Source organism: Peromyscus californicus, unplaced genomic scaffold, assembly GCF_007827085.1.
Source record: "Peromyscus californicus insignis strain IS unplaced genomic scaffold, ASM782708v3 Scaffold_22__1_contigs__length_63687245, whole genome shotgun sequence".
NCBI classification, from domain to species: Eukaryota; Metazoa; Chordata; class Mammalia; order Rodentia; family Cricetidae; genus Peromyscus; species Peromyscus californicus.
The window spans coordinates 45489148-45515175 of NW_026294525.1; the positions used below are offsets into that span (position 1 = coordinate 45489148).

Consider the following 26028-nt stretch of genomic DNA (forward strand, 5'->3'; position numbering starts at 1 on the left):
ACACAGCCACAGCCATACGTCTCATTTACACAGCTCTCTCACCATACAGCCACATCTCTCCCTGCACAGCCATGTGTCTATACAGTTACATCTCTTTTTACATAGCTCCACATCCCTCTTCTGTACACATTTCTTCTCTCTACCCTGCTACATTCTTTCACATATTACTACACCATTTATTCACTCTTTACTCATTCATTCACTCACATTACTCCTGCACACTCAGCTACATCTCCTTTTCAGCACACACACACACACACACACACACACACACACACACACACACACACACACACACAGGGGCTTATTATTACTTATACTTAGCTTGGCTTATTTCTGGCCAGCTTTCCTTAACTTAAATTATCCCACCCACCTTTTTGCCTTTGGGCTTTTCCCTTTTCTTCTGTATATCTTACTTTCAGTCTTAATCTGTGGCTTGCTGTGTGGCTGTGTGGCTGGCCCTTAACATCCTCCTCTCCTTGTTCTCTTGCTCTTTCTTCTTTTCCTCCCAGATTTCTCCTATTTATTCTCTCTGCCTGCCAGCAACCCCACCTATCTTTTCTCCTGCCTCGCTATTGGACATTCAGCTCTTTATTATCAGGTGTTTTAGATAAGAAAAGTAACACAGCTTCACAGAGTTAAATAAATGCAACATAAAAGAATACAACACAGGGCTGGAGAGATGGCTCAGTGGTTAAGAGCAATGGCTGTTCTTCAGAGGTCCTGAGTTCAATTCCCAGCAACCACATGGTGGTTCACAACCATCTATAATGAGATCTGGTGCCCTCTTCTGGCCTGCAGGCATACATGCAGGCAGAACGCTGTATACATTATAAATAAATTAATCTTAAAAAAAAAAAGAATGCAACATGTCTTTGCATTATTAAACAAATGTTCCACAGCACAAAAAAAATGTAACACATCTCAAGATAATATTCTACAACAAATTCATTTTATGTATATGATGCTTTGCCCATATGTGTGTCTATGCACCACATGCATGTCCTCAGAGGTCAGAAGAGAGCATCGGATACCCTGGAACTGGAACTGGGTTTACAGACAGTTATGAACTGTCATGTGGGTACTAGGAATTGAACCCAGGGTCTCTACTGGAACAGTCAGTGCTTCTAACCACTGAGCTCTCTGTCTTTCCAGCTCTCAGGCTTAGGCCTTTTTTCTTTTTTTGTAACTTTTATTACATTAAAACATTTATTTTGTGAGGGAAGAGGCATGGTGCATGTATCGTGTGGGACCTGGGGATTGAACTTGGATCTTCAGACTTGATGGCAAGTGCCTTTACCCACACTGTACAGGGTAAAGTTAAGTTTTTAAGTTGGCATGCAAAGCAATGGTTCTTTGCTTTTGTTTTGTTTTTGTTTTTTTAATTGTATTACAGAAATGTGGTTTGAAGATAAGCCTTCCAGCCAAGCTAGGAGGGACTATGTGACAGTCAGGGGCACTCTTATTTAGCACAGATCATTAGAGTTGGTAATAGCAGAAGTGAGGGAGCTTTCATTCCATTGACAACTAATGCAAACACACTTACAGGTAGGATGTGGTTGGAGTGCCTGTCCTAACATGGGAGTTAGAGGCAGGTTGATCACAAGTTCAAGGTTATCTTCAGCTTCATAGAGAGTCAGAGGACATCCTGTGGGACATCAGGGTCTATCTCAATAAAATCAAAATAGTATAAACCAACTTTTTTGTTTTTGTTTTTTGAGACAGGGTTTCTCTGTGTAGCCCTGGCTGACCTGGAACTTGCTCTGTAGACCAGGCTGGCCTCAAACTCAAAGATCCACCTGCCTCTGCCTCCCAAGTGCTGGGATTAAAGGTGTGCACCACCACTGCCTGGCGTTTTTCTATTTTTCCTAAGGGCTGGAGATTGCAGGTGGACTATAGTTTGTCATTAATTTTAAGAGGAATAAGAGGGTTCAAGTTACCTTTGCAACACAAAAAGGCCCTGTATGACTTCGGAGAGATTTGGGCAACCCTAATATAGGGATAATTTCTAGCAGCCCTTTTCTGTGGTAGTGAGGAAGGCCTCCCTCGATCCTATGAAATGGTCTGTAAATCCTGTGAACATTTACACCTGGCTTGAAAGGTTTTGAGGTAGAGTTTAATTGCCATTCTTTCTCTGCAGATGTATCTAATACTGGACAGTCTTTAAAAGGTTGAAGTTAGCTAGGCAATGGTGGTGCACTCCTTTAATCCCAGCACTCGGGAAGCAGAGGCAGGCAGGTACATCTCTATGAGTTTGAGGTCAACCTGGTCTACATAGAGAGTTCCAGGATAGTCAGGGCTACATGTAGAGACCCTGTCTCACAACAACAACAACAAAGTTGAGGAGGTAGAGCCCAATGGTCTGTAACTCCAGTCCCAGTTTCCAACTCCCTCTTTTGGCCTCTGTGGGCACTGCAGGCATATGATACACAGACATACATGCAGGCGAACACTCTTGCACATAAAGTATTTTAAGTTGAGGAGACATGGGAAGGAGGCTGTTTTATATAAAAATGTACCCATTTTGAACATTTTCATAGTTCTATGCATCACCTTTCCTGGGAGGGTGGCTTATTATCGGGCCCTAGGTGTTCTTCCTTAATAGGTTAGTTATCTCCTGTGGTTAATAGGTTTCCTTGCTCATCTTTTCAGAGCCTGGTCTTTTATCAGCCAGTGATTCAGCCTGTATTCTCTGTACTTCTGAGGAGGTGGTCTTTGGGCATTTTGATGAAATGAGGAGGGTCTGGGACCAGGGCCGTAAGTTTATATAGTTGTGTAAACTACATGAGAGCTTGGGGTTTCACTACAAACTTCTCAATCTAACCTGCCAATTAGTCCCTTGGCTCCTCATGGGTCTGCCCCATTAATTTCTGCCACAGTGAATCATGACTTCCTGTTTAGGGAGTTGTACCATCTCAAAGGTTGGAAGATTATACCTATATTTCACTGGGAAATTTTTAGCCATCAACATTCCACTCCCCTTCCAGATGGGCAGATACTACAAACCTGTTCTTGGAGTTGGTGTGGATGTTTAAGATCTTTTCTTGTTCTAATTGTAAGGCCTAAATACGGGCAATAAACTCTATTGTAGGGACAGAGGTTTGAGAAGTGTATGCATTTCCATTAAGGTACAAAGGCAACTAACCATTTTGTGTTCTGCCTTTAAAATGAGTTTTCTATGGAACTGCTGCTACCTATAAGCCATTCACTTTGAAGCTATGAAGAGGCATGTCTTTAAGCTAAGGAAAATACATGTATTTATTATTCTTATTATCGTGTGTATGGGGTTGGCTTGCACATGCCATGGATATGTGTGGAAGTCACAGGATGGCTTTGTAGTCAGTTCTGTCTCCTTCCACCTTTCTGTGGGTTCTGGACACTGGGCTCAGGTTGTAAGACCTAAGCAGCAAGCGCTTTGTTTGGCGACTTCTAATACTGTCTGGACTTGGTGCGGTGCCTGAACTTCTGTGTTGTCCCAAGACTAGTGTTGAAGCCTAGTTAATTAGCACAGCAGTTGCAGCCTCTGCTTTTAAATAGCTCAGCCCCTCTACTGTCACTGAACCTGATTGCTTAGATGAGCCCCTCTGCTTTTAAACAGCTCAGCCCCTCTACTGTCACTGAACCTGATTGCTTAGATGAGCCAATGACTGTGATGGGACAGTCTGGTTCTATCCCCTAAAGTAAAACTCTGCCTTTTGTGTATATAGATTTCCTGTATGGGTGCATATCTAAATCTATATCTAAACTAAAGTTTAGAGTTTAATTCATTAAGGCAGTCTGGCTGAAGGGGAACTTCTGGAATCCAATCTGTCTCCCCCAAACAGAATTTAGTGGATATAATAGAATATTAAGCAAATTAAGAGTCTCCGATAAATATGGCATTTTTAATGATTTATTTATTTTTATTTTATGCACATTGTTGTTTTACCTGCATGAATGGATGTCTGAGTGAGGGTATTGGATCCCCTGGAACTGGAGTTACAGACAGTTGTGAGCTGCCATGTGGGTGCTAGGAAATGGCATGTTTTTTTATTTGTGGCCCCCAGATTTTATTTGCTTGTTTTTTGAGACAGGGACCTGGCTGACCTGGAACTCGTTTTATAGACCAAGCCTGCCTCTGCCTTCCAAGTGTTGGAATTAAAAGCATGTGCCACAACGTAGCGGTGGATTTCTGTGAGTTCGGGACCAGCCTGTTCTACAGATTGAGTTCCAGGACAGCCACGGCTACCCATCCAGAAACCCTGCCTCACCAAACAAAACAGGCATGTGCCACCATGACTGATGTCGTAGATTTTATGTGGTCACATGGTTTTGATTTTAAATGAAGCCTGTGAATGTAAAACGGAAGAAGAAATGAAAACGTCTAGGGTCACAGAGGGGATAATGGGATGGGGGCAGGCAAGAAAAAGGAGAGGGGTTGGGTAGACAGTGCTAAACATAAACTATATCTGTACAAACGCTTTAAAGATAACATGGAAGTACTGTAATTTCAATGGAGAGGATTTATGCAGTGAGCAAAACAGGTGACTGGGGGTGAGCACAAGTCAGCTAACAATGCTCACGTCTCTTCATGGAAGGCATGTTCTGAAGTGGCAGCATTAGTATGACTGGGGGGGTGGAAGCTTTGGCTCCTTGACATCCCGAGTTGTCCCTGGCACAGTCTAAATCACAGTTTCCACAAATCCTCAGGAAAAGCAACCACTACCCAGAAGACCGGGAACCAAGAATTAGATGCTCTAATTGGAATTATTTAACTTGACAGTGTGACTAAAGCCTCTCAGAAGACAGAAAGTAAAACCAGATGTGAGCAGGGCAGTGGTGGTGCACGCCTTTAATCCCAGCACTCGGGAGGCAGAGCCAGGCGGATCTCTGTGAGTTCGAGGCCAGCCTCGTCTACAGAGCGAGATCCAGGACAGGCACCAAAACTACCCAGAGAAACCCTGTCTCAAAATATTAAAAATAAAAATAAAAATAAAAATAAAAGCCAGATGTGAGGGTGCACATCTGTAATTCCAGCACTTGAGAGGCAAAGGCAGGAGGATCAGAAATCCAAGATCATCCAAGGCTACACGGAGAGTTGGGCTACATTAGAGTCTGAATTTAAAAAAAAGAAAAAGGCTGGAAACCTTAGTCAATGATTAGGAAGAAATTAATAAATAATGATACAGGCACTGATGAAGTATTTGCTTATAAATATAGGAAAGTTTCCCCTAAGGGCACAATATCTACATATATGTGTATGTGTAGTAATATTTCATTTTTTGAAAAAGTTTGATATTGGCCAAACTGATAAAAAATACTATATCTAATATAGGACATTTCTACTCATGTTTTCTTGTACCTAAACTTTTCTATAAAGTTTATACCTAAACTTCTAAAAGAAAAAAAAAAGTTGCAAACCGAATTATGGGAACCCAGTTACAGGGTGAACCCCTCACTAGCCCAGCAAGCAGGGGCCCAACGAGAGTTCAGGGGCTGTCTGATTTGGCATAGTTTATTACAATTAGTATACACACAAAATCATGTAAACTCCATAAAGCAAATGGTTTATCCTCCACTCTAACCAAACAGATAGTCTGCCATGACCCTTCAGCACCCTATTTTAGCGCAGATATAATTCATAGAAAATGACAATCACACAAATAGGGTCACAATACAGTTTTTAAGGAAAGGATTGGGTTTTGTTTTGTTTTGTTATGTCCATATTTTCTATTAACAAACAAGACACATGACTTTTTCCTCTTTGGCCAAAGAGGTTAAATCCCCCAGTTATTTCACAAAGCCAACTCAGGGAGAACAACACTGAACATGAGGTACAGCCGAGACCTGGGCTACTCTATGAGTATAATCACATATTTAGGAGAAAACAGCTTTGTTATACCACCAGCTCAGTTACCAGCCCGCCACTGGAAATCTCTACTTAGACGTGCGTAAGAACACATTTCAAATAATGTTTATTTTCCAGGGATAATGGAAGCCGCCGACATGCACTATTTCTGGAGGAAGTTGTGAGAAGTAGGCCTTCTGAGCTCAGCTACATTTTAAATCTGGGGTTTGGAAATACCTGACAGTCCCCCCAGCCACAGCTGTTCTGCACCTTCATTACAAGTTGTGGAGAGAGAGAAAGCGTGGATTGCCTTGAGTCTCAGCACCCTGGAATGGCAGATTTGCTTGTGAACACTGTGCAGTAAGACCAGGCCCTTTCCTTAGAGAATGAGGTCCCTCAGGGTACAGCTGGGTCCCACCCAGGCCCCAGGCCCCTCGGCCTCACTTTCAAGAAGAGCCGAAGGAAGCAGGATGCTGAGGTGGTGCGCTTGCTTGCATAAATCTACGGCCATGAAAGTGAACAATCAATCACCTACCCCCATGTGCTTTTCATATTTCAAGTAATTTCATTTCTTCCAGGAGAAGGAATGTCAAAAAATGCTTTTAGTTTATCAAAAAGGACATGAGCCACCACAACCAGACAGGGTTTTTTTAAACAGACCTGCTGCTATCAGGGTCAGATAATCAAACACCCTGAGAAACATGAACATGTACTACCACATCTCTGCAAGTCCCGAGTTTTCTCCTTAACCCCGGGGTAGAAAACAACCACAAACCTCCTTCCTTTAATTCACGTTAAGTACGACTGTACAAATTGCACATTTTACAGCACAGCATCACAGTGAGAGAAGTGAGGAAAGTCTCCTCAGTCTAGCGCAACAGAAACCAACCGGGTCTGCTGGAAGGGCGGGAACAAAACCAGCTGCACAGTTCTGTAAACAGTGAGTGAGGTTGTCTCTAGGATCCTGAAGAGTCACACACGCAGGCACACACTCCTTCCAGTGACTCACAGCAGAGCACGCTCAGTACCACAGCAGGTTTCTTTCACATTGGGTTCACAAAAGAGCAGTCACAGCCATCTGGTTGAGGGGTGCAAGACCATTTCTGGGTGCTGAATAACCATCGTTCACCCCAGGAGTCACCTGCAGCTGAGGGGAGGGGTCTCTGCTGTCCATGATGCTACTGGCAGCGGGCTTGTCGTAGCCACCACCCGCAGGCTTGGGGCTTGCTGGCCTCTGGTAGCTTTCGCTCTGGGTGGCCCCTGCGGCAGGGGGATACCCTCCGGAGGAAAGGGAGTGTTTGTGAGTGGGCCTGGGCCCGGGGACTCGGTAACCATCCTGCGTGGAGAAGGTGTGGGCTCGTAACAGGTGCCGCTCCACGATGGGCGTGGCGTACTCCGGCTCCGAGTGCGTCAAGGGCAACGCGTACTCGTGGCGGCCCAGGCGGTGGGGACAGTCGTAGTGGCCGCTGGCCTCAGCGCTCACCTTGGCCTCCTCGGTGTCTGTGTCCATGGGCCGGAAGGTGGAGCCCTTTCTTGTGACTGTTCCAGTGCCAATCATGAGAGGCTGCTGATAATCTGAAACCAGACAAGCATCATATTAGCGCACCAGCCGACACGAGGGCGAGTCAGCGGGTCGCAGAGTAGGCTTTCCTCCCTTCCACTCAACTCTCCACCGGGTGGGTGACTAAAGAGTCTCAGAGGCTGCACGAGGGAGAGGAAACGCAAGTCAGATGCTGCCGCTGGGGCTTAAACTACCATACTGCCTGCTTCAGGAAGCCGCAAGGAGCCATTCGGTTAGGGGGGAAATGTTTTGTAAAGGAGAGGCATTTACTTATGTATTTATAGACAGGGTCTTATTGTGTAACCCCAACTAGATGAGAATCTGTGATCCTCTTGCCTCAGCCTCTGGTGTGCTGGGATTACAGGTGTGCAACTTCATGCCCAGTTTAGGGGTGACTTTTAGTTATTTATTTGAGGTGGGGTCTCATGTAGTCCAGGCTGGCTTTTTAATTTGTTACATTGGTGGAGGACAACCTTGAACTCAGGCTCCATCTGGGATACCTCCCAGGTGCTGGGATTACAGATGTCGGCCATTGGGTCCAGCTAGGAGTGACTTCCAAAGTGGCCTTTGTAAAGTTTGGACGTGGACGTAACACAAAAAGGAGGGTGTGATGACCAACGTGACCAACTCTCTGTGCCAACCTGACTACATCTAGAATTAATAAAATAAAACCCAAACGGCTGGGCACACCTGTGAGGGATTTTTCTTAACGAAATTAAATCATTTGACGTGGGAAGACCCATTTCTAATCTGGATCTTTGAGGTGGGAAGATCCACCTTTGACCCGGTCCACACCTTCTGCTGGCAGCCTAGATAAAGGACACGGAAGAAGGAAACTTGGCTTTCTCTTTGACTGCCTGCTCTCACGAGCAAGTCCATTCCTTCGCTGCCATTAGAGCCTACTTCTTCAGGAGTCCTGTGTGTACTGAAGGCCAGCTGAAGACCCTCATGGACTGGACAACTACTGGGTTCTTGGACTTCCCATTGGTAGACAGCCACTGTTGGACTAGCTGGACCACAGCCTGTAAGCCATTCTAATAAGTCCTTTCCCTACACACACACACACACACACACACACACACACACACACACACACACACACTTATTCTATAGGTTCTGTTACTCTGGCGAACCCTGACTAATCCCGAGGAGAAGAAACAACTATGAAGACAGTCTGATGTGGCAAGAGAATTAAGGACATGGGGTGGGCTAATGGAAGGAAGAGCTAAGCTAAGCAATAGGTCTGGGCTTAGTGATGAATGTCCGGATAATAAAATAATTCAAGTCTTTTTAGACATGAGGTAGGACTGTCATTCCATGTTACAACAGGACACAAAGCAGAGGGAAACCAAGTGACTTCTCCCAACTCACGCAGCCATCAGCAACGAAGTCAGGACTTGAAGCTGTGTTAAACCCTCTGTCAGATCACGGGGGGCTGTGGAAGTCTCACTCAGAACCCACATGCTAGCAGTCTGAGGTCACTCTGGGGGCAAGCTGAAGAAGACGAACAGTCAAGAAATAAAACTGGAAGAGAGGACATAGCGATGCTTTCTCAGGGACACTGAGCCATTGTGACTGACAGGTCCCTTAATGTAGCTCCTTCTGCTCAAAGGCAGGAGATGTATTAGTTCATCATTCAATTAGTCTTTTCTGACCCTCTTTCCCAGTACTTTAATAAAAACCCGGGTAGCAAACAGATGAGGAGCTTCCGGAGACTAGCCATGCTATGGGCCTTCACCCTCTGTGCCATTCTGTGCCCTGCAGGGGTACTCGACTCAGCTCAAGGGACTAATGATATCTTAGTGTCAGCTTGGAATTCTGCACAGAGTACAGAAAAAAAAAAAAAAAAAGCACACTTCTGCTATAATGAAGGATCTTGGCCTTCCCACTGTCCTGCTTCCTGTCTCACACAAGCAGAACCTCCTCAGAGCACTGTCCCTGGGGTATGATACTCACCGGCCATGTCACTGGTGATAAGATCCAGCTTTTGTGTCATCTCCTTCTCATTGTCATAGCTGATGGTAAATTCGGTCGACTGATGCCTAGCAAAGGGATATTTAATCTGCTTCCAACAGCCTGGAACAAAGAGAAGATGAAACAGTGCATCATCAGACATGTAACTCACATACCCTATGTGTTCTCCACGTATCCGAAGTCAGTCTCTTGCAGGATGTTGATAAACCCCCGGCCACAGCTCGGGTCAGTTGTGTGTGCTGAGCATGATATGGTGAGATGAACCCTTCAATATGTATCCACTGATGGCTTTGTTTATTTATTTACTTTTTTTGAAATAGGGTCTCTTTACATAGCTGTGGCTGTCCTGGAACTCATTATGTAGACCAGGTTTGAACTCACAAAGATCCACCTGCTTCTGCCTCCTGAGTGCTAGAATTAAAGGCGTGTGCCACCACCATGCCCAGCTCCCACGGATGGTGTTAAATGGATTTGTGGACTGGAAAGGTAGTCCAGTGGTTAAGAACACAGACTGCTCTTCCAGGACTCCACTTTGATTGCTATAACCCACATGGCAGCTCACAACCATCTGTAACTCCAGTCCCAGGGGATTCAGCACCCTCTTGTGGACTCCATGGGCACCCAGCGTTGAGGTAGTAAACAGACATGCATACAGACAGGCAAAACACCCACACACATAAAAATGGGTGTAGCCTCCAAGCTCTGGAGGCACCTGGGCCCAGTTTTCCATCATTCACATAAGACTCGTACCCAGAAGAGGCAACACCGCTGCTGTTTAGACTTGGCCTGTTCTCAGCATCTTCAGGCCTCCACTGTATTTGCTGGGAATGGATCAGGCAGGGATCATATGTGTGTTCTGGAGAATTCTTAGGACACAGGTCAGTAGTATTCACCTATAATCCCAGCACTAAGGATGCCAAGGCCAGCCTGGGCTTTATAGTGAATTCAAGATTAAGCCTGGCCTACACACTGAGACACTATCTCAAGGGCACAGAAAACTACCAATGGAAGAAACAAAAAGCAGACACTGCAGTGAGTTAGCTGTGGCCTAAGAAATACTGAAAGATGTCAGGTCTATTTGCACAGTCCTGTAATCTTACGCTACTCAGGAGGCTCAGGCAGGCAGGAAGGAAAAAAGTTCCAAGGCCTGCCTGAGCTACAAAGTGAGTTCAAGACTGGCCTAGGAAACTTAGTGAGACCCTATCTAAAATGAAAAGTGAAAAGGTGTGTGTGTGTGTGTGGGGGGTGTCGCTCAATGGTAGAGCTCTTGTCTACCACCGTTTAATCCTGCTGTGCAAAGCAGAGGTCTGAAAACACTTCATGCATGAATGTTTTTTTAATTGTCGTGATTATTATTGACCAGTGTACGTAGTGTACGTAGTGTGTGTGCCTGTGCCGTGGTATGTGCAGAGGTCAGAGGACTGCTTTCTGGAGTCGGTCTCTTCTTCTACCATTATGTGGGTTCAGGGATCAAATCCGGCTGTCTCACTAGTCCTGTCTGTCTTTGCTTACTGTGTTTGATGCTAGGACTAGAACCCAGGCCAAGCACATGCTCAGTTCACTGGCAGGGCTGCAGTCACGTCTCCTTGATGACAGACAGTGTATGCAGCAATCTAATCTTCAGTACACATACAGAAATGAAGAGTATAAACGGGAGGGAGCTCGTGCTAAATAGAGATCTGCCGGCATAAACACTCTGAAGGACAAGACAGACTAGACACAGTAAATTTCTTCACTGTGGCTTTGCTCATTCCAATGTGATGGAACTTATCTTTTTAAAAAAACAAAAACAAAAAAAACCATATAGTAGGTTCCTCTTACCTACAGTTTATTTTCCAAAAACAAAGGAATCATGATCCATAAGTACTAAATGGAAAAATTCCAGAAGTAATTCATATTTTGAACCGCATGCTGTTCTTAGAAGAAGAATAAATTGTTGTGCAATGCTACCTAGAATGTGACCCCACCCCCTTAGTCTGGTGTATCCACTCGCTATACGCTACTCTAGGGTGATGGTCAATTTGACAGACTCTAGATTTACCTGGGAAACGGGTGTCTGGTGGGGTGATTATCTTAACTGCATTAGCTGAGGTGGGAATACCCACCCAACATGATGGGACCAAGCCCTGCCTGGGATCCTGAACTGTAACTGGAGAGGGAGAACTGGGCGGTAGCTTACATTCACCTCTCTGTGCTCTCCCATCATGGATGTGATGTAACCAGTTCGCTTCAAGTTCCTGCTATCTCTCCTTCCTACCATGATGGACTGTACCTTGAACTGTGAATGTAAACAACTCTTCTCCTTTAAATTGTGCTTTTTAAAGATTATTTTATCACAGCAACAGGGAAAGAAACTAAAACACACCCGTTTAGGCACTTTACTTGAAGATGCACCCACAGGAAAATGGTGATACTGGCCATTCTATTTCAGTACATTATAACTGACCTATTCCATTATTATTTAGCTGCTTGTTAATCTCTCAGTGTCTAATATATAAACTACACTCTATCAGAGCTATGCATGTCAAAACTTTCTATATCTATTATTTAGTTCTATCTATAGTCTTGAGCAACCACTGGTGTCTTGGAACATAGCACCCACAGATAAACCACAGATAAAGGGGCTTACAGGGTATGGAGCCCAGGGCCCTGCACACGTTAGGCAGGGATTCTACCACTAAGCTTATCACTAGTCCTACAAATGCACTGCATTAACGGACCTTGCCCCTTTCCTTAAAGACAGAATAAAACTGTAGATGGAGGTTTTAACCAACCTGTTTTCTGAGCCTCAGCTGATACATACGGATTTCCTTTCTTCTTCCTCCTATTAAGACAAAAAGTCCTACTAAATATTCAGAAGGCAACCTGTACACCCTGTCTCTTCCTATAACATGAATACCAGAATAGTACTTACCTCATAGGGTGTTCTGAAGACTGAACTAGACGCTGACATACGCTTACAGAGCCATGTGTACAGATAGGATCATATAAATATAGCTTATAATTAAGGTCACAATTTTTTCATTTATACTAATTTTATTTTGTGTACTAGAAAGCAATGTATTATTATTTGATTTTCTCAATGGCTCAGGAAACCAATAAAATCCTTAAGTAATCTGTAATGATCACTTTTATATACTATTTTCTATAAGGTACAAATTATAGGTGCCTTTAAAAGCAACAAACATTATCAGTTATGATGAATGTGTAGAATGATTCGGCATTCTACTCATACTAATGTACATTTTTATAAGTTCTAAATCCGTTTAAAACGGGAAAAGAGAATGGAAAAACTTGAGAATATTTTCTACATTGGTTTAAATCCAACTTGTAACGTTTGCCATAATAATAAAAATGGTATATAAGGGTTATAGAAAAGATCCAGCACCCATCACGGTGATTGTCTTTGTTCTGCACAAGAAAAAACAGCCACAGCAGACAGTGTTGGGTTGTTTGGGGACATGGGTGGGAATGGAACCCAGGCCCCGGGTCCTCTTTCTTAACAACCTCTCCATGGGTGGGAGAAAGAGGGAGACTTCAAAAGGAGTATGTCAGCTCCCAGATGTTGACTCCAGCAGGGCTCATGTGGGAAGCCTTTATCAAAGCTTCTACGTGATGAGAACTGCTTGGAATATAGCACTGGATATTTCTATGCCAACATCAGGACCCAACTTATTTTTAAAATATAAACTAACACTTCATCTCTAAAGAAGTCATGCTGCTTCTTTAATACACATTTACCAGAGGTGGAAACTTTTGGGATTTATGAATGTGTTGGTATTGTCAACTTGATGGGATTTAGCCTGGCCATAGGAGAACACCTCTGGGTTTGTCTATGAGCCTAGGAAGGTTTAACTGAGATAGGAAGACCCACCCTAACTGGGGGTGGAACCATTCCACAGGCTGGGGTCTCAGAATTAAAAGAAAAGGAGAAAGAGCCAGGCGGCAGCATTCATCTCTTTGACACCTGCCTGCAGGTGGGATGTGACAGCTACTTCACGCTCTTGCCGCCTTGCCTTCCCAGCAACACGACAGAGTGTGTGTCCGCAAACTGTGAGCCAAAACCCTTCCTTAGGCTGTCAGGGTGATGAGAGAGGTTAGCTAATACACTGTTTACACATATAATTAGAGAAGAAATGAAAAAGTGTCAATTCACATACTTTCTGAAAACTGCAAAGACCCCCATTCCAGCCAGAAGGAGGACAGCGAAGATCACGGATGGAATAATCACGGTGGTGATATTCATTCCTGGAATGAGAAAGCCACCTCGTTACAACACAAATCACCTAGAAGCAAAACTCAGGGTCGAAAAGTGCTTCAGCGCTGGGTGCAGTGGTGGACAACTTTAACCCCAGCACGTGGGGTGGGGGGGCAGAGGCAGGAGGATCTCTGTGGGTTTCAGGCCAGCCAAGGATACACACAGAGACCCTGTCTCAAAAAGCCCCCAAGTAAAACTCAATAAGCAAAACTGCTTTCTGCACAGGGAAAATGACTATGCTCGGCCTTTACGGTGTGACAGAGTCAAAGGGGGTGATGGACACTCTGAGCCGAGTCTAGAAAAATAAAACTGTTCCTCCACCGAGAAGGGCAGCTTTCCATGCTCCTAGGATGAGCCTCTTGCCAGCTTCAGGTTAATTCCCCACATCAGGATCAGACAGCTGAAGGAGGAAGCCGCATGCAGGGCTCCCTGCAAAGCTTACAGTTTCCACAGCTTGGGGGAGGTTTGACAGGTAACTGTCACTAGGCCTGGGAGCCAAGGGCTCTCATTGTCAGAGCCGTGGCTCCGCTGAAGAGGAAAGGCAGCCTGATATCCTCAAGCAGCACTTCAGTCAGCTACTGAAAACTCCACGCTTCTCTACTACTCTTTGAGTGCCTTGAATGAAGAGGCAAGCCTGTCCCCAGAACAGACCCCCCTGGCTGTGGAAACCATAAACACTCTGCACCTTTCCTTGTGATCCTTGGGGAGAAAATAAAGGTCAATTGGAAGTAAAAATGTTAGCATGGCATGGTGGCACACACCTTTGATCCCAGCACCGGAGAGGCAAAGATAGGCAGATCTCTGGGAGTTCAAGCCCAGCCTGGTTTATATAGCTCATGCCAGGCCACCTAAGGTTACATAATGAGACGCTGTCTCAAAAAAACAACAACCAAAGTAGCAATGTATATATAGTTCATGAACAAGAGGTTAAAAAAAAAAACTTAGATGGATATAAAATACAGGTAAATTCCAGTGCTGTCATTCATAAGAGTAAAATTTCAGGAAAATCTAACAACTTAAATATTGTGGAGGGGAATGGTTAATTTATGGTATATCCACATACAGTAATTTAGAAAATACTCCTAACTCAAAGTTAAATGAAAAATGTATGACATAGTATGTTACTGCTTATTATGATGCGTGTGTACATACACATGTTTACTACTCTTTGTTTTTTCAGAGTGGGTTTCATGTAGCCCAGGCTGGCTACAAACCCGAGGATGATCTTGAACTCCTGATCCTTTTGCCTCTACCTTGAGGTAGGTCACATGCCTAGCAAAGATCAGACTCAGCACCGCCTGTTCAGCTGGAACTCCCAGCTCGCCCTTGCATGATCCAAAAGCCCCATTCCTCCCTCCCTCCCTCTCTCTCTCTTTCTGTTTCTCTCTCTCTCTCTCTCTCTCTCTCTCTCTCTCTCTCTCTCTCTCTCTCTCTCTCTCTCTCTCTCTCTTTCTCTCCCTCCCCAAACCCTGCCTGCTCAGAGAATCTCCAACAAAGAAAAGGCGCCCAAAAGCCCAGTTCCACATTCCTGGCAACTACTGCAACTTCCTCTCCTGTTGCCGCCAGCAGCCCAAGTCCCTACCTAAGCATTCCAGCTTTGACAATACTGGGCACAAACCCAGCTTGTGGCGGACACATCATCATCCCTCCCCTACAGGCTATATAATCTCCCTGCTTTAGTTCAGGCGCATGGCTTCTCCTGCCGCAATCTCTGGGACCGGAGAACTCACCCGGGAGTTGCTTTGCTGAAATAAACCTGTTCTTCTACTTTTTCAATTAGGCTTGATGTGGCTTATTACGTCAGCCGAGAAACCTATTATCTGGGTACAGAACACCGATTACCACCCAAGGATAAAAAGAAAATAAAACAAGACAGAAAATTCTTGAACTCCATAACCCGTGGGCTTTGCAGGACTAAATTCCCCTGGAAGACTCTGAAACAGCAATGATCCTTACCAGTGGAGGTAAACAGGAAACGCTTTTCCGACAGGGAACCACTGAAATAAAGACAAACAGAGGCACGTGAGTCGCTTCATTAGATGTTGGAGCCGAGCACAGCACTGCCCTTGTTGGGTTGACAGACCCACCACCACCCCAGGCAGTGATGATCACAATCCCTCCAGCTTTCCGCTTTCATTTTCATCAGTGTCTTACGGATAAGCTAACTCAGAAACTGTCATAAGTAAACAAAACAGAACAAAACAGGTGGCAAAGGCCAGACTCAGAGACATGACCTTTCCTAACCACATGGGTTAATTGTACAAATGCATTCAACTGTGACATTCTCACACATGTCCACAAGGTTACTTTGATTGTATTTAATCCCCATCACCCTCATTCCAAACTCTCCATGGCCTCCCCAACCTAAAGAGTCACCTACCCTAAAGTGCTTTCTATTAATTACTGGGACAAACACCATCTGGAAGGGGAGCAGGTTTATTCCATGTTCTAACTCTTAGATCACGCCCCATCACCCAGGGAGGCCAAGGCAGGAACTCCAGACAGAAACCTGCAGGCGAGAACTGAAGTAGAGGACAAGAAGGAATGCTGCTCACTGGCTGGCTCTGCCTGCTTTCTTACACAACCTGCCCAGGGCTGGCACCACCCAGGACACTGGGCACTGCCACATCAATCATCAAGCGAGAAAATACCCCAGTCTCACCCACAAACCAACTTAACAGAGGCAAGTCTTTAACTGAGGCCCCCTCGCCCAGATCACCCCGGCTCCTGTCACAGAAAACCCCAGCAGCCCAGCCCCCTTCTGCTTTGCGGCTGTTAACCTTAAGCTCTTGTTGTATAGCCCAGGCCTTCCTAGATCTCACCATGGTAGCCTAAGCTAACCTTAAACTTGCTGCAACCCTCCTGCCCTAGGCCCCCTAGTTCTGGTATTAGAGGCATGCACCATACCACACCCAGATATTATATTAATCTAGATTCTGCACATGAGAGAAAAATATGATGATGTTTATCTTCCCGGGTCTGATTTTTCTTGCTTAATGTGATGATCTCTGGTTCCATTCTCCTGCAAATGCCCCAAGTTTATCCTGAACAAAACTCTTTTGTGTGGACATGCAGGTAGGTATCTTTGTGATATGCTGGTAAAAGTCCTTTGGTTTTATGCCCAGACATAACTGGGTCTTATGGTAGTTTTGTTTTTAGTTGTTTTTTTTTTAAAGATTTATTTTATGTATGTATGAGTGCTTTATCTGTATATACACCTTTGCACCAGAAGAGGGCACCAGATCTCACTAGAGATAGTTGTGAGCCACCATGTGGTTGCTGGGAACTAAACTCAGGACCTCTGGAAGAGCAGCCAGTGCTCTTAACCGCTGAGCCATCTCTTCAACCCCCTTGTTTTTAGTTTTTTAAGGAACTTCCACACTGGGATGAGAACTCAGCTCTTGTGACCCTCTGGGAAAGGAACGTTCTATTGGGAATAAATTTAGAATTTATCAAGAGCCCCCCTTTTGTCTGATATTTCCATTTTCTTTCTCCTAATGTCCCAAACTAAGAACTCCATTGGAAATGTGCCCCCCCCACACACCCCCCGAAAGGTCACATCAATCACGTGCTACAACACAAACACCTACGTCTGCCTGCACTGCCGGGAGGCACTAAAACATTCCCTTTGATTTTGTTGTTGTCAATCGGAGAGAGTAAGTACAGAAAGGATAACTCTTGAACATGAAGATATGAGTCTCGTGAGATGGCTCAGCTGATAATGGGCTCTCTGAAACCCACGCCTCCTACAAGCTGCCCTCTGACCTCCACATGAACGCTATGGCATCTATGTGCATGCGCGCGTGCGCACACACACACACACACACACACACACACACACACAGTGCACAATTTTAAAATGCAGTAAGGTATTTTTATAAAAGGTGAAGACCTGAGGGAGGATTCTGCTAACAGCTCTCTGCCTGGCTTCCTTCCCTTATCAGCTGGCCTCGAATGTGCATTTCACTCTATCTAACCAAAAGGGGTGAAGTCACACTAAGAGCAGACAAACCTTCTCCTTAAAAACCACCACCCAGGGGAGGGCGGGGCTCTGAGGCACCCACCACGAGGTGAACGAATTCCACCAGATTACAGGAATAAGAAGCCTCCCTCTGGGCTCCAGAGATAGACAGTCTGGAACAACTTAAGGTAAACACAAAGGAAGGCTGTCCCTTCGGACGGTCAGAGCCTCCTCCTTGGGATGAGATCAGTCCCTCTTCCTGATTCCATTCTGGTCTCCTCAGAGGGAGGAAGTGGCCTGACCCCCGGATGAATCCCAGCGGAGTCTGGATATTTACTTTAGGGACCCCTTCTTCCTCAGCTGCAGCGCTTCCTTCTCTGTTTTCTTCCTGAACACCAAACAATCGTGTGTGGGAACCGAAGTTCAACGACCGAATGTACGGTGTTTCCCCAAAGGCGCGACATCACAGATAAAAACAGCTGCTCCCTGAAGATTTGGGATCTAAACAAGCAGAGGAGACTGGCTTAGCATGCAGTCGATTCCCTGCTCAGAACAAGGATCAGGGAGAAATCACGAGAGCTAGGAGGAAGTACAGCCCTTGGCATAATTCTGGACTTTCTACTCGTTCAAATAACGACATGCTATACCGCCAACTTCCTACAAGCCGCCAATCATTTCCATTTATGCACCTCTTTGGCATGTAAATTTAAACTGCGACATGAAAATTACATTTATGCATTAGGTCTAATTGCTACATGGGTGACTGAGAGAATGAAACCTACTTTTAAGTCCACCATTTTAATGTTTTTCTTCAAAAGTAAAACAAAACCCAGGCAGTCCACATTAAACTTGGTCACCCTGCTTTCTTTGAAATGAAGCATTCAGACATTTACAAAAACAGGCCAAGCATGTGAAGCCAAGTCTAGGCGAGAGAGCCTCAGGTCTTCCGAAAGAGCACCCGAGCTTCAACAGACACACGGAGGAAACCCCCAAAAGTCAAAGATCAGGCAGGCTGAATAGTTGAAGGTTTACAGCACAATGTTTAAACAATCAGATCTATCACAAGCAGGATATAAAATTTAATGTTCCAAGGTTTGAGATAGATATAAACCTAAAAATATATATATGGGCTGGAGAGATGGCTCAGCAGTTAAGAGCACTGGTTGCTCTTCCAGAGGACCTGGGTTCAGTTCCCAGCACCCAATTGGTGGCTCACAGTCAATCTGTAACTGACTTCTGACCTCTTTGGGCATGAGGCATGCATATAGTGCACATATATGCATGCAAGCAAAACACTCATACATATAAAAATAGGACCTTTAATCTCAACACTCAATTGTTACAAAGGCAAACAGATATCTCTGAGTCTGAGACCAGCTTGGTCTATACAACAAGCTCCAAGCCAGGCAGAGTTATGCAGGGAAACTGTCGGGGGGAGGGGGGAGGCAAAAAAGAAAAAGTGTATATGTGGTATAATTTCATTTATTTTAGTGCTGACATCAGCTTCTAGAGGCATCCTGCTGAGCATGCCCTTGACCCTAAAGAGGAAACAGAATTCAAGATCAGGCTGGCAAACAGCAAGCTGCAGGCTAGCCTGGACTGAGACCCTTTCTTGAAACAAAACAAAAAAATTATCTCTGAGAAAAGAACCGCTTCATTGTTAAAACCCTACCTGGAAAAGCAGGGTGAATGGGATCTCATGGCGGTCGGAGCACCGAACCCAAGCCTCTGGTGCTGTGTGCAGCACACACCCTGTCCTCAGTGGACGCTCCTTCGTGAATCACACCCAGCAGGGCTTGCATTGTCTGTCAAGGTCTTAGATCAGAATGCCTCCACCAGTGACCTCCTCCACTCCAGGTGTGAAATCGGTTTTTTCTTTCTCCTCAGCCACCTGCCAGCCAGCTTGTTGGCTACCAACACACAAGCCAGCAGCCATCTCCACTCCTCTGCAGCATCGTTCCTCAGTCTTTGACTCTGTCCCTGGTAAACTGCGCTCCTCCCTTTTGCCATATCCATGACTGGTCTCGTTCATAAAGGTCACATAACCAACTTCTCTCCTATCCCCAGGTCTCCGTCCAAACCCCACTCCCAGGAGCCTGGGCTACAACCCCAGCCTGGAAAAGGATTTTAGACCCAGTTTTTACTTGTAACCTATGAAGTGTTTTTTTGTTTGTTTGTTTGTTTTCCTTCAAAAATGTAGAATGCATTTTTCTGAAAAGGTAACCCATGAGGTCAGGATTTCTATTTGACCCACACATTTGTTAAAACTATATTTATGGACCTGCTCAAAATGACATCGGACTCGTCAAACTCATGCTAACTCGGGAACCTATCTATTACTGATAATGTGATCCCCTACCCAGGTTTTCTGACACAGGGTCTAGATATATACAACCCAGGCTGGCCAGGAATTTGCAATCCTGCTTCAACCTCCCACATGCTGGAACATCATACAGTCCTGTAATAAGATTTCTACCCAGCAAGATAGCCCACACTCTTATGAGGGTTGTCTTCGTCAGAGTTACTCTACTGCTGTGATCAAACACCATGACGGAGAAGCAAGTTGGGGAAGAAAGGGTTTATTTGGCTTACAATTCCATATCATAGTTTACCTCTGAAGGCAGTCAGGACAAAAACTCAAGCAAGCAGGGCTGGAACCTGGAGGCAGGAGCTGATGAAAAGGCCATGGAGGGGGTGCTGCTTACCAGCTTGCTAAGTCTGCTTTCTAACAGAACCCAGAACTACCAGCCCAGGCAAGGCTCTACCCACAATGGAATGGGCCCTCCCATATCAACTACTAATTAAGAAAACGCCCCAAAGGCATGCCTATAGCGCTGTCTTATGGAAGCATTTTCTTAACTGACGCTCCCTCCTCTCATATGACTTTAGCTTGTGTCCAGTGGATATAAAACCAGCCAGCACAAAGACAGAACAGTCTTGAGCTTTCTGTGTGCAGGACAGGTCTGGGGTGCTGGTGAGTGGCTGGGAGGTCAAGTACTTGTTTAGCATGCACAGGGCTCTGGGTTCGATCTTCAGCACTGAATAACCCCAGAACCGGTAACCTATAACCTGTAACCCCAGAACTGTGGCAGTAGAGGCAGAAGGATCAAGTGTCCAGAGTCAGCAGAAAACAATTATTAGAAAGGGACTAGTGTAAAATGGTAAGGCTAGAGACCGCCACACAGAGAGTGGAGCGACAGAAGATACTCGTGGATCCCAAAGAGTGTGCAGTTTCTGTCTGAGCCTCATCCTTGGGACTAAAACGGTGGAAGCTTGTCCAAAACACAATTAAAGTAAAACATTTCCAGGGGCAGACAGAGAACATGGAAGAGGGGGGAGTGAGAGGGGCTGGGGGGGGGGCGCGAGATCTGGAATTCCCCAGAGCACATCTTCCTCACTAACTATCCACCTACAGGGAGCCCCCTCCTCCACACTTCGGAGCAGCCTACAATCACTTCAACACAGCTCTGCGTGTCTCCTAAACTCTAAGGAAGTGCGAATGTACCGCTTTGTTTGAAATCAATTTCCATACCCACCCCCATGAAATACATAATAAAAGCCATTGCTCTTTTTTGTTTTATTGCTGCCTTTTCTACTCCTCAAGAAACAGTCTCTAGAAATCTTTGGGTCGGGGAGGACTCTGTGGTTCTATCAATATTTATTTCCATTTCCTGTCTTCTTCAGTATTAGATACAATTGGAGATAACCAGTAATTTGCTAAAAGTATAAGAACCCGAAAGCAAAAAGCATTAATTCTCTGCCACAGGTGCAGCTGGGCGTGGAAATGCCCACACCAGGGCTCAGGCCACTTTAACTTCTATGCTGGCACAACCAGGATGTCATTTACCGCTACATTTATTTTCCACATAAAGACTATAATCGCTGTTGAAACTCTCGAACATTTTTAAAGATTTATTTATTTTATTTTTTAAGTGATGAATGAAAAGGAGAAATAAAAAGGAAAGGAAAGGACATGACTGTTCCTAGGTAGGGTGGAGGAGAAAGTTTACTGTAGATAAAGGGGTATAGGTATAGGAAGGGATGTCTGGGAGAGTGCAGAGTGGACATGACCAGGCTGAGCCGGGCCCTGTGGGGAGAGGGGGAGGGGAAAGGAGAGGAGAGAGAGGCAAACCAGTTATAGTATCCAGGAGGCCAAAGGTATACGGGGAAGGGTAACCAAAACATATGGTTTATATAGGGAAGAGCCTCTGGGGGAAGGGCAGTCCAGCCCCCGGGCTGGAGAGTTCAGGGTAGAGAGCAGGGTATATTCCAGCCACACCCTGTAACAGGTAGGGACTGAGGGATGCTGGGAGAACCTGGCACCCAGGTCCAGCTTTGACAGTGTTAAACAGGCACTTCAGCTCAGTCCAGCGTTTGAAACTTAACAGTATATGTGTGCTTTGCTTTAATGCACATATGTGGACCACGTGCATGCCTGGTGCCCGAAGAAGTCAGATACCCCTTAGAGGTCATCAGATACCCTAGAACTGAATCATGGGTGGCTGGGAGCTACCATTGTGGGAACGGAACTCCAGTCCTCCAGTAGAGCAGCAAGTGCTCTTGATTGCTAAGCCATCCTCCTATAGCCTGGTCACAGAGACTTTCACAGCTGACTACCACTTGGCATCACATCCTGCTGCCCTTTCAAAAACTGTCAGCTGATTAATTACGGCCTCAGGGCTTTCTCCTCTCGGAACGCAAGCAAAGTACTTACTGCCGGGAGAGCACACCATTGGCCAGGACTCCTTCATAATGACTGACGCCTTTGCTCTGCAGCAGGTTGATGTGGCCACCGAGTTCATCGGCGATGATCCCCGCGTGGATGGCAGCTTTGCACAGTAAAGAGGTCTGAAACAGAGTGACACCCTCATTCAGCACTCACTGAGGAACACAATGGAAACAAAGCTGCAGTTGGCTACTTTTGTTTGTTTGAGTTTTTGTTTTGTTTTGCTTTTTTAGAGACAGGCTCTCACTATTTAGCCCTGGCTGTCCTAGAACTCACTCTGTAGACGAGGCTGGCCTTAAACTCAGTGATCTGCCTGCCTCTGCCTCTGCCTCTGGAGTGTTGGGATTAGAGGCGCACCCACTGAATTTTCTATACTTGCTTGCTTAATCATTTACAGTGGTTGCCCCACCCCCGTGAATAATGCCTCTCTCCATGGCCATAACCTCATGGAAACGCCTAGCTGACAATCTGAACTGAGTCAAGGCGCTTGCCTTGTTCTGCCGCAATTAATGAGGCCCTGCCAACTGCCACGCATGTTAGTGAAGCCGCAAGGATACCTCAGCGCATCAAGAGCAATTTCAGACTAGTGGAGCCGAAGAACCCACCTGCCAAACTGCTCACCATGCTCACGAGCAAATATAACGGTGGCTATTTCAAGCCACTGGGTTCTGGGTGGATGGTTAAGCACAAAACGATAATGGAGCTAATCTCTTAGACTCGGCTTACAAGACAGACAGTCCCAGGCACAGTGGAAGGCAAGCTATGTACTAGTCAAGAAAGTGAGCCTTCTGCACCACAGTTTCATATTAATGCAGTGAGTTGGTACGGTGTCAAAACCAAGATGGCTGACAGCCACTATATGGAACAGAAAGTTTCATGTGAAATGATAAAAAAAAAAAAAAAAAAAAAAAAAAAAAAACCAAAAAACCAGCATTCATTTATTTCCTTTTCTGAATCCTTTCATTGAGTCCAAAGCCTGTGACAGCTGGGCCACCGCGGCTCTCGGGAGCCTTCAGGCAGCTGTTTAGACACAGGCAGCAAAAGCAAGAGCAACAGACTGGCTTGATTAAGACAGGTTCGGGGGCGGCGCTGGCTGGGAAGGGAAGTTAAAGAATGACAAAATATGTGGGGTGATCAGGTCCAAAGTCCCCAGGAACAGATGTGAGTGGGAAGGTGGTAGACAGACATTCGGCTTAAGAAGACAGTCCTAAATACAGTCGAGCTGCGTGCTCTACATCTGCCCTGCAGCTAATACTAAAACCAGGAGGACAGAGGGTCACGACCCTGGGTCTCAATCACTGGACTCAACTGTGTTCACGACAGCGCCGATTCCCTGATTCTCAAAGGAAAACGTTTCCCCAACTCTACGTTACAGCACTTGGAGAAGCAAGGAGATAGATGGTATTTGGAACCAATTACCTTGGAGTTGCAACACCACCAAGAAATTCGGTGGTTTTTTTTTTTGTTCTGTTTTGTTTTTGTAAGAGACTGCATATTTCCCACCTGAGATTTGGCAAAGGAAGTCAGTTCTGCAGCAACTGACCTCATTGTCATAAATAGCATAAATAGACGGTATGACAAAAAGAAGCAGAGACCCATGCGGGCGACACCTTCCGCTTTGGAAACAAAGTCAAACCTAGAAGGAGGGAAAAGGATGATGCTCCTTAGTAGAGACCCCCTCCTGCATCTGAAAAAAAACCTTCCCCGAATCTGCCTTCATTAGGAAGCGTTCTTTGTGGTGAAGAGAGCCAGCAACCCCAGGAGAACCAGAGTTGAAGGCAATTTCCAGCTCCATAGGGGGATCAGCCTGGACTATATGCGACTCTGTCAGGGCAAACCAGAAACGGGGCTGGGGGAACGGCTCAGCAGGTAAGGCACTTGCTGTGCCAGCGTGAGGACTCGAGCCCTCAAATGCCTAGACACATATAAAGCCAGACACAGCAGTGCCTGTAATCCCAGCATTCCTAGGGTGAGAAGGGAGGCAGGAACAGAGGATACCTGGAAAGCCAGCTAGAGTGGTGTACTCGGGGCAAACAGGAGACTGTTCGAATAAGGTGGAAGGCAAGGACAGACATCTGGGGTTGTTTGTTGTTCTCTGACCTCCACATGCACATTGTGACACACACACACACACATAAACACACTGGTGGGAAGGCTGGAGAGATGCTCTTTCAGAAGACCCACGTTTGATTCCCAGCACCCACGTGACAGCTAACAACCATTTGTAACTCCAGTTCTAGGAGATCCTAAGTCTTCTTCTAGTCTCTGCAGACATTGTATTCATGTGATACACAGGCATCTATGTAAGCAAAACATCCATACACATAAAAGCTTTTTTTTTTTTTTGGTTTTTTGAGACAGGGTTTCTCTGTGTAGCTTTGCGCCTTTCCTGGAACTCACTCTGTAGCCCAGGCTGTCCTCGAACTCACAGAGATCCACCTGGCTCTGCCTCCTGAGTGCTGGGATTAAAGGTGTACGTCACCACCGCCAGGCCTAGCTTGCTTTTTTTTTTTTAAAATCTCAAAAAATAAATAATAAAATGTGGGTGGGAAAATAGTGAGGGGATAGCTCAGTAGAGGTCAATCCCCAAGACCCAAGTGGCAGAAGCAGGGGACCAATGCTTGTCAGTGTCTTCTGACCGCTACACTCATGCTGTGTTGTGTGACTCCAATGGTCCCCCAAGGCTCATACATTTGAGTATTTGGTCTGCAGTGGGTGGAACTGTTTGGGAAGGATTAGGAGGTATGGTCTTGTTAAAGGAGGTGTGTCATGGGGCAGGGCTTTGGGGTTTCAAAGGCCAAGTCATTCCTAGCTAGAGCTTTCTGTGTCATTGTTGTTGGCTCAACATATGAACTCTTAGCTACCATGCCTGCCTGCCTGCCACCATACTCCCAGCCATGACGGTCATGAACTATAAGAAAGCCCCAATTTAATGCTTTCTTTTCTAAGTTGCTTTGGTCATGTCTTTTCACAGCAATAGAAAACTAAGACATCCCACCCACACTAAAGGACCGCAACGTAATTATTTTAAAAGGGACTATGTAGCACAGCGGTAGAGCACTTGCCCAGCATGTGCGAGGCCTAAGTTCAATTCTCAGTCCCATCTGCAAAAAATAAATGCATAAATAGATGACAAATAACTAAATACAATTTTTAAAGAAAAGATAATGCAGGGCTGGAGAGATGGCTCAGTGGTTAAGAACACTGGCTGCTCTTTCAGAGGTCCTGAGTTCAATTCCCAGCAACCACATTGTGGCTTATAACCATCTCTAGTGGGATCTGATGCCCTCTTCTGGCATAAAGGCTTACATGCAGATAGAGCACTCACATAAAAAATCTGCCTCAGGCGTTGATGGGGGGAAGGCAAGCATCTCTCCCCTGTCCACGATGCCCTAAGACAGATGAGTAATGGGATAGCTCCCCACGCTCACAACTGGGTCACTTACACCTCTGCCAACAGGGTTAGCTGTATTGTGCTGCCCAGATGAGGTGCAGGGTCCTATTTTCTGGTGCTGCAGCTGGTTCGGGGGAGGGACGGCTCCCTCGCCAGCTGGAGGCAGTAGAGGTAAGGGGGAGGGCATCTTTCCCTCATCCTCACCACCACACTGCAGGTGAGGGAGGCGGTACCAGCTCTGCCCCTCTCATGCCCTCAAGGCTGGCTCATCTGCACCCCTGTCTACAGGAACAACTCTACTGTGCTGCCCCGGTGAGGCGGAGGGCC

General features: G+C 45.7%; 1 protein-coding gene across 2 annotated transcripts in view; it reads right to left on the bottom strand.

Annotated features, from left to right (window-relative positions):
* Positions 1-5478: 5478 nt before the first annotated feature.
* Positions 5479-26028, bottom strand: part of Dcbld1 (discoidin, CUB and LCCL domain containing 1) — an 82816-nt gene continuing 62266 nt past the window's right edge. For both annotated transcript variants that reach the window (XM_052751343.1, XM_052751342.1), the window contains exons 6-11: positions 22296-22429; positions 15577-15617; positions 13523-13610; positions 12137-12186; positions 9345-9464; positions 5479-7402 (exon numbers count right to left, since the gene is read on the bottom strand). In XM_052751343.1, coding sequence (XP_052607303.1) covers positions 6882-7402; positions 9345-9464; positions 12137-12186; positions 13523-13610; positions 15577-15617; positions 22296-22429 — 954 coding nt within the window. In that variant the 3' untranslated portion in view covers positions 5479-6881. The remainder of the gene's footprint in view (positions 7403-9344; positions 9465-12136; positions 12187-13522; positions 13611-15576; positions 15618-22295; positions 22430-26028) is intronic.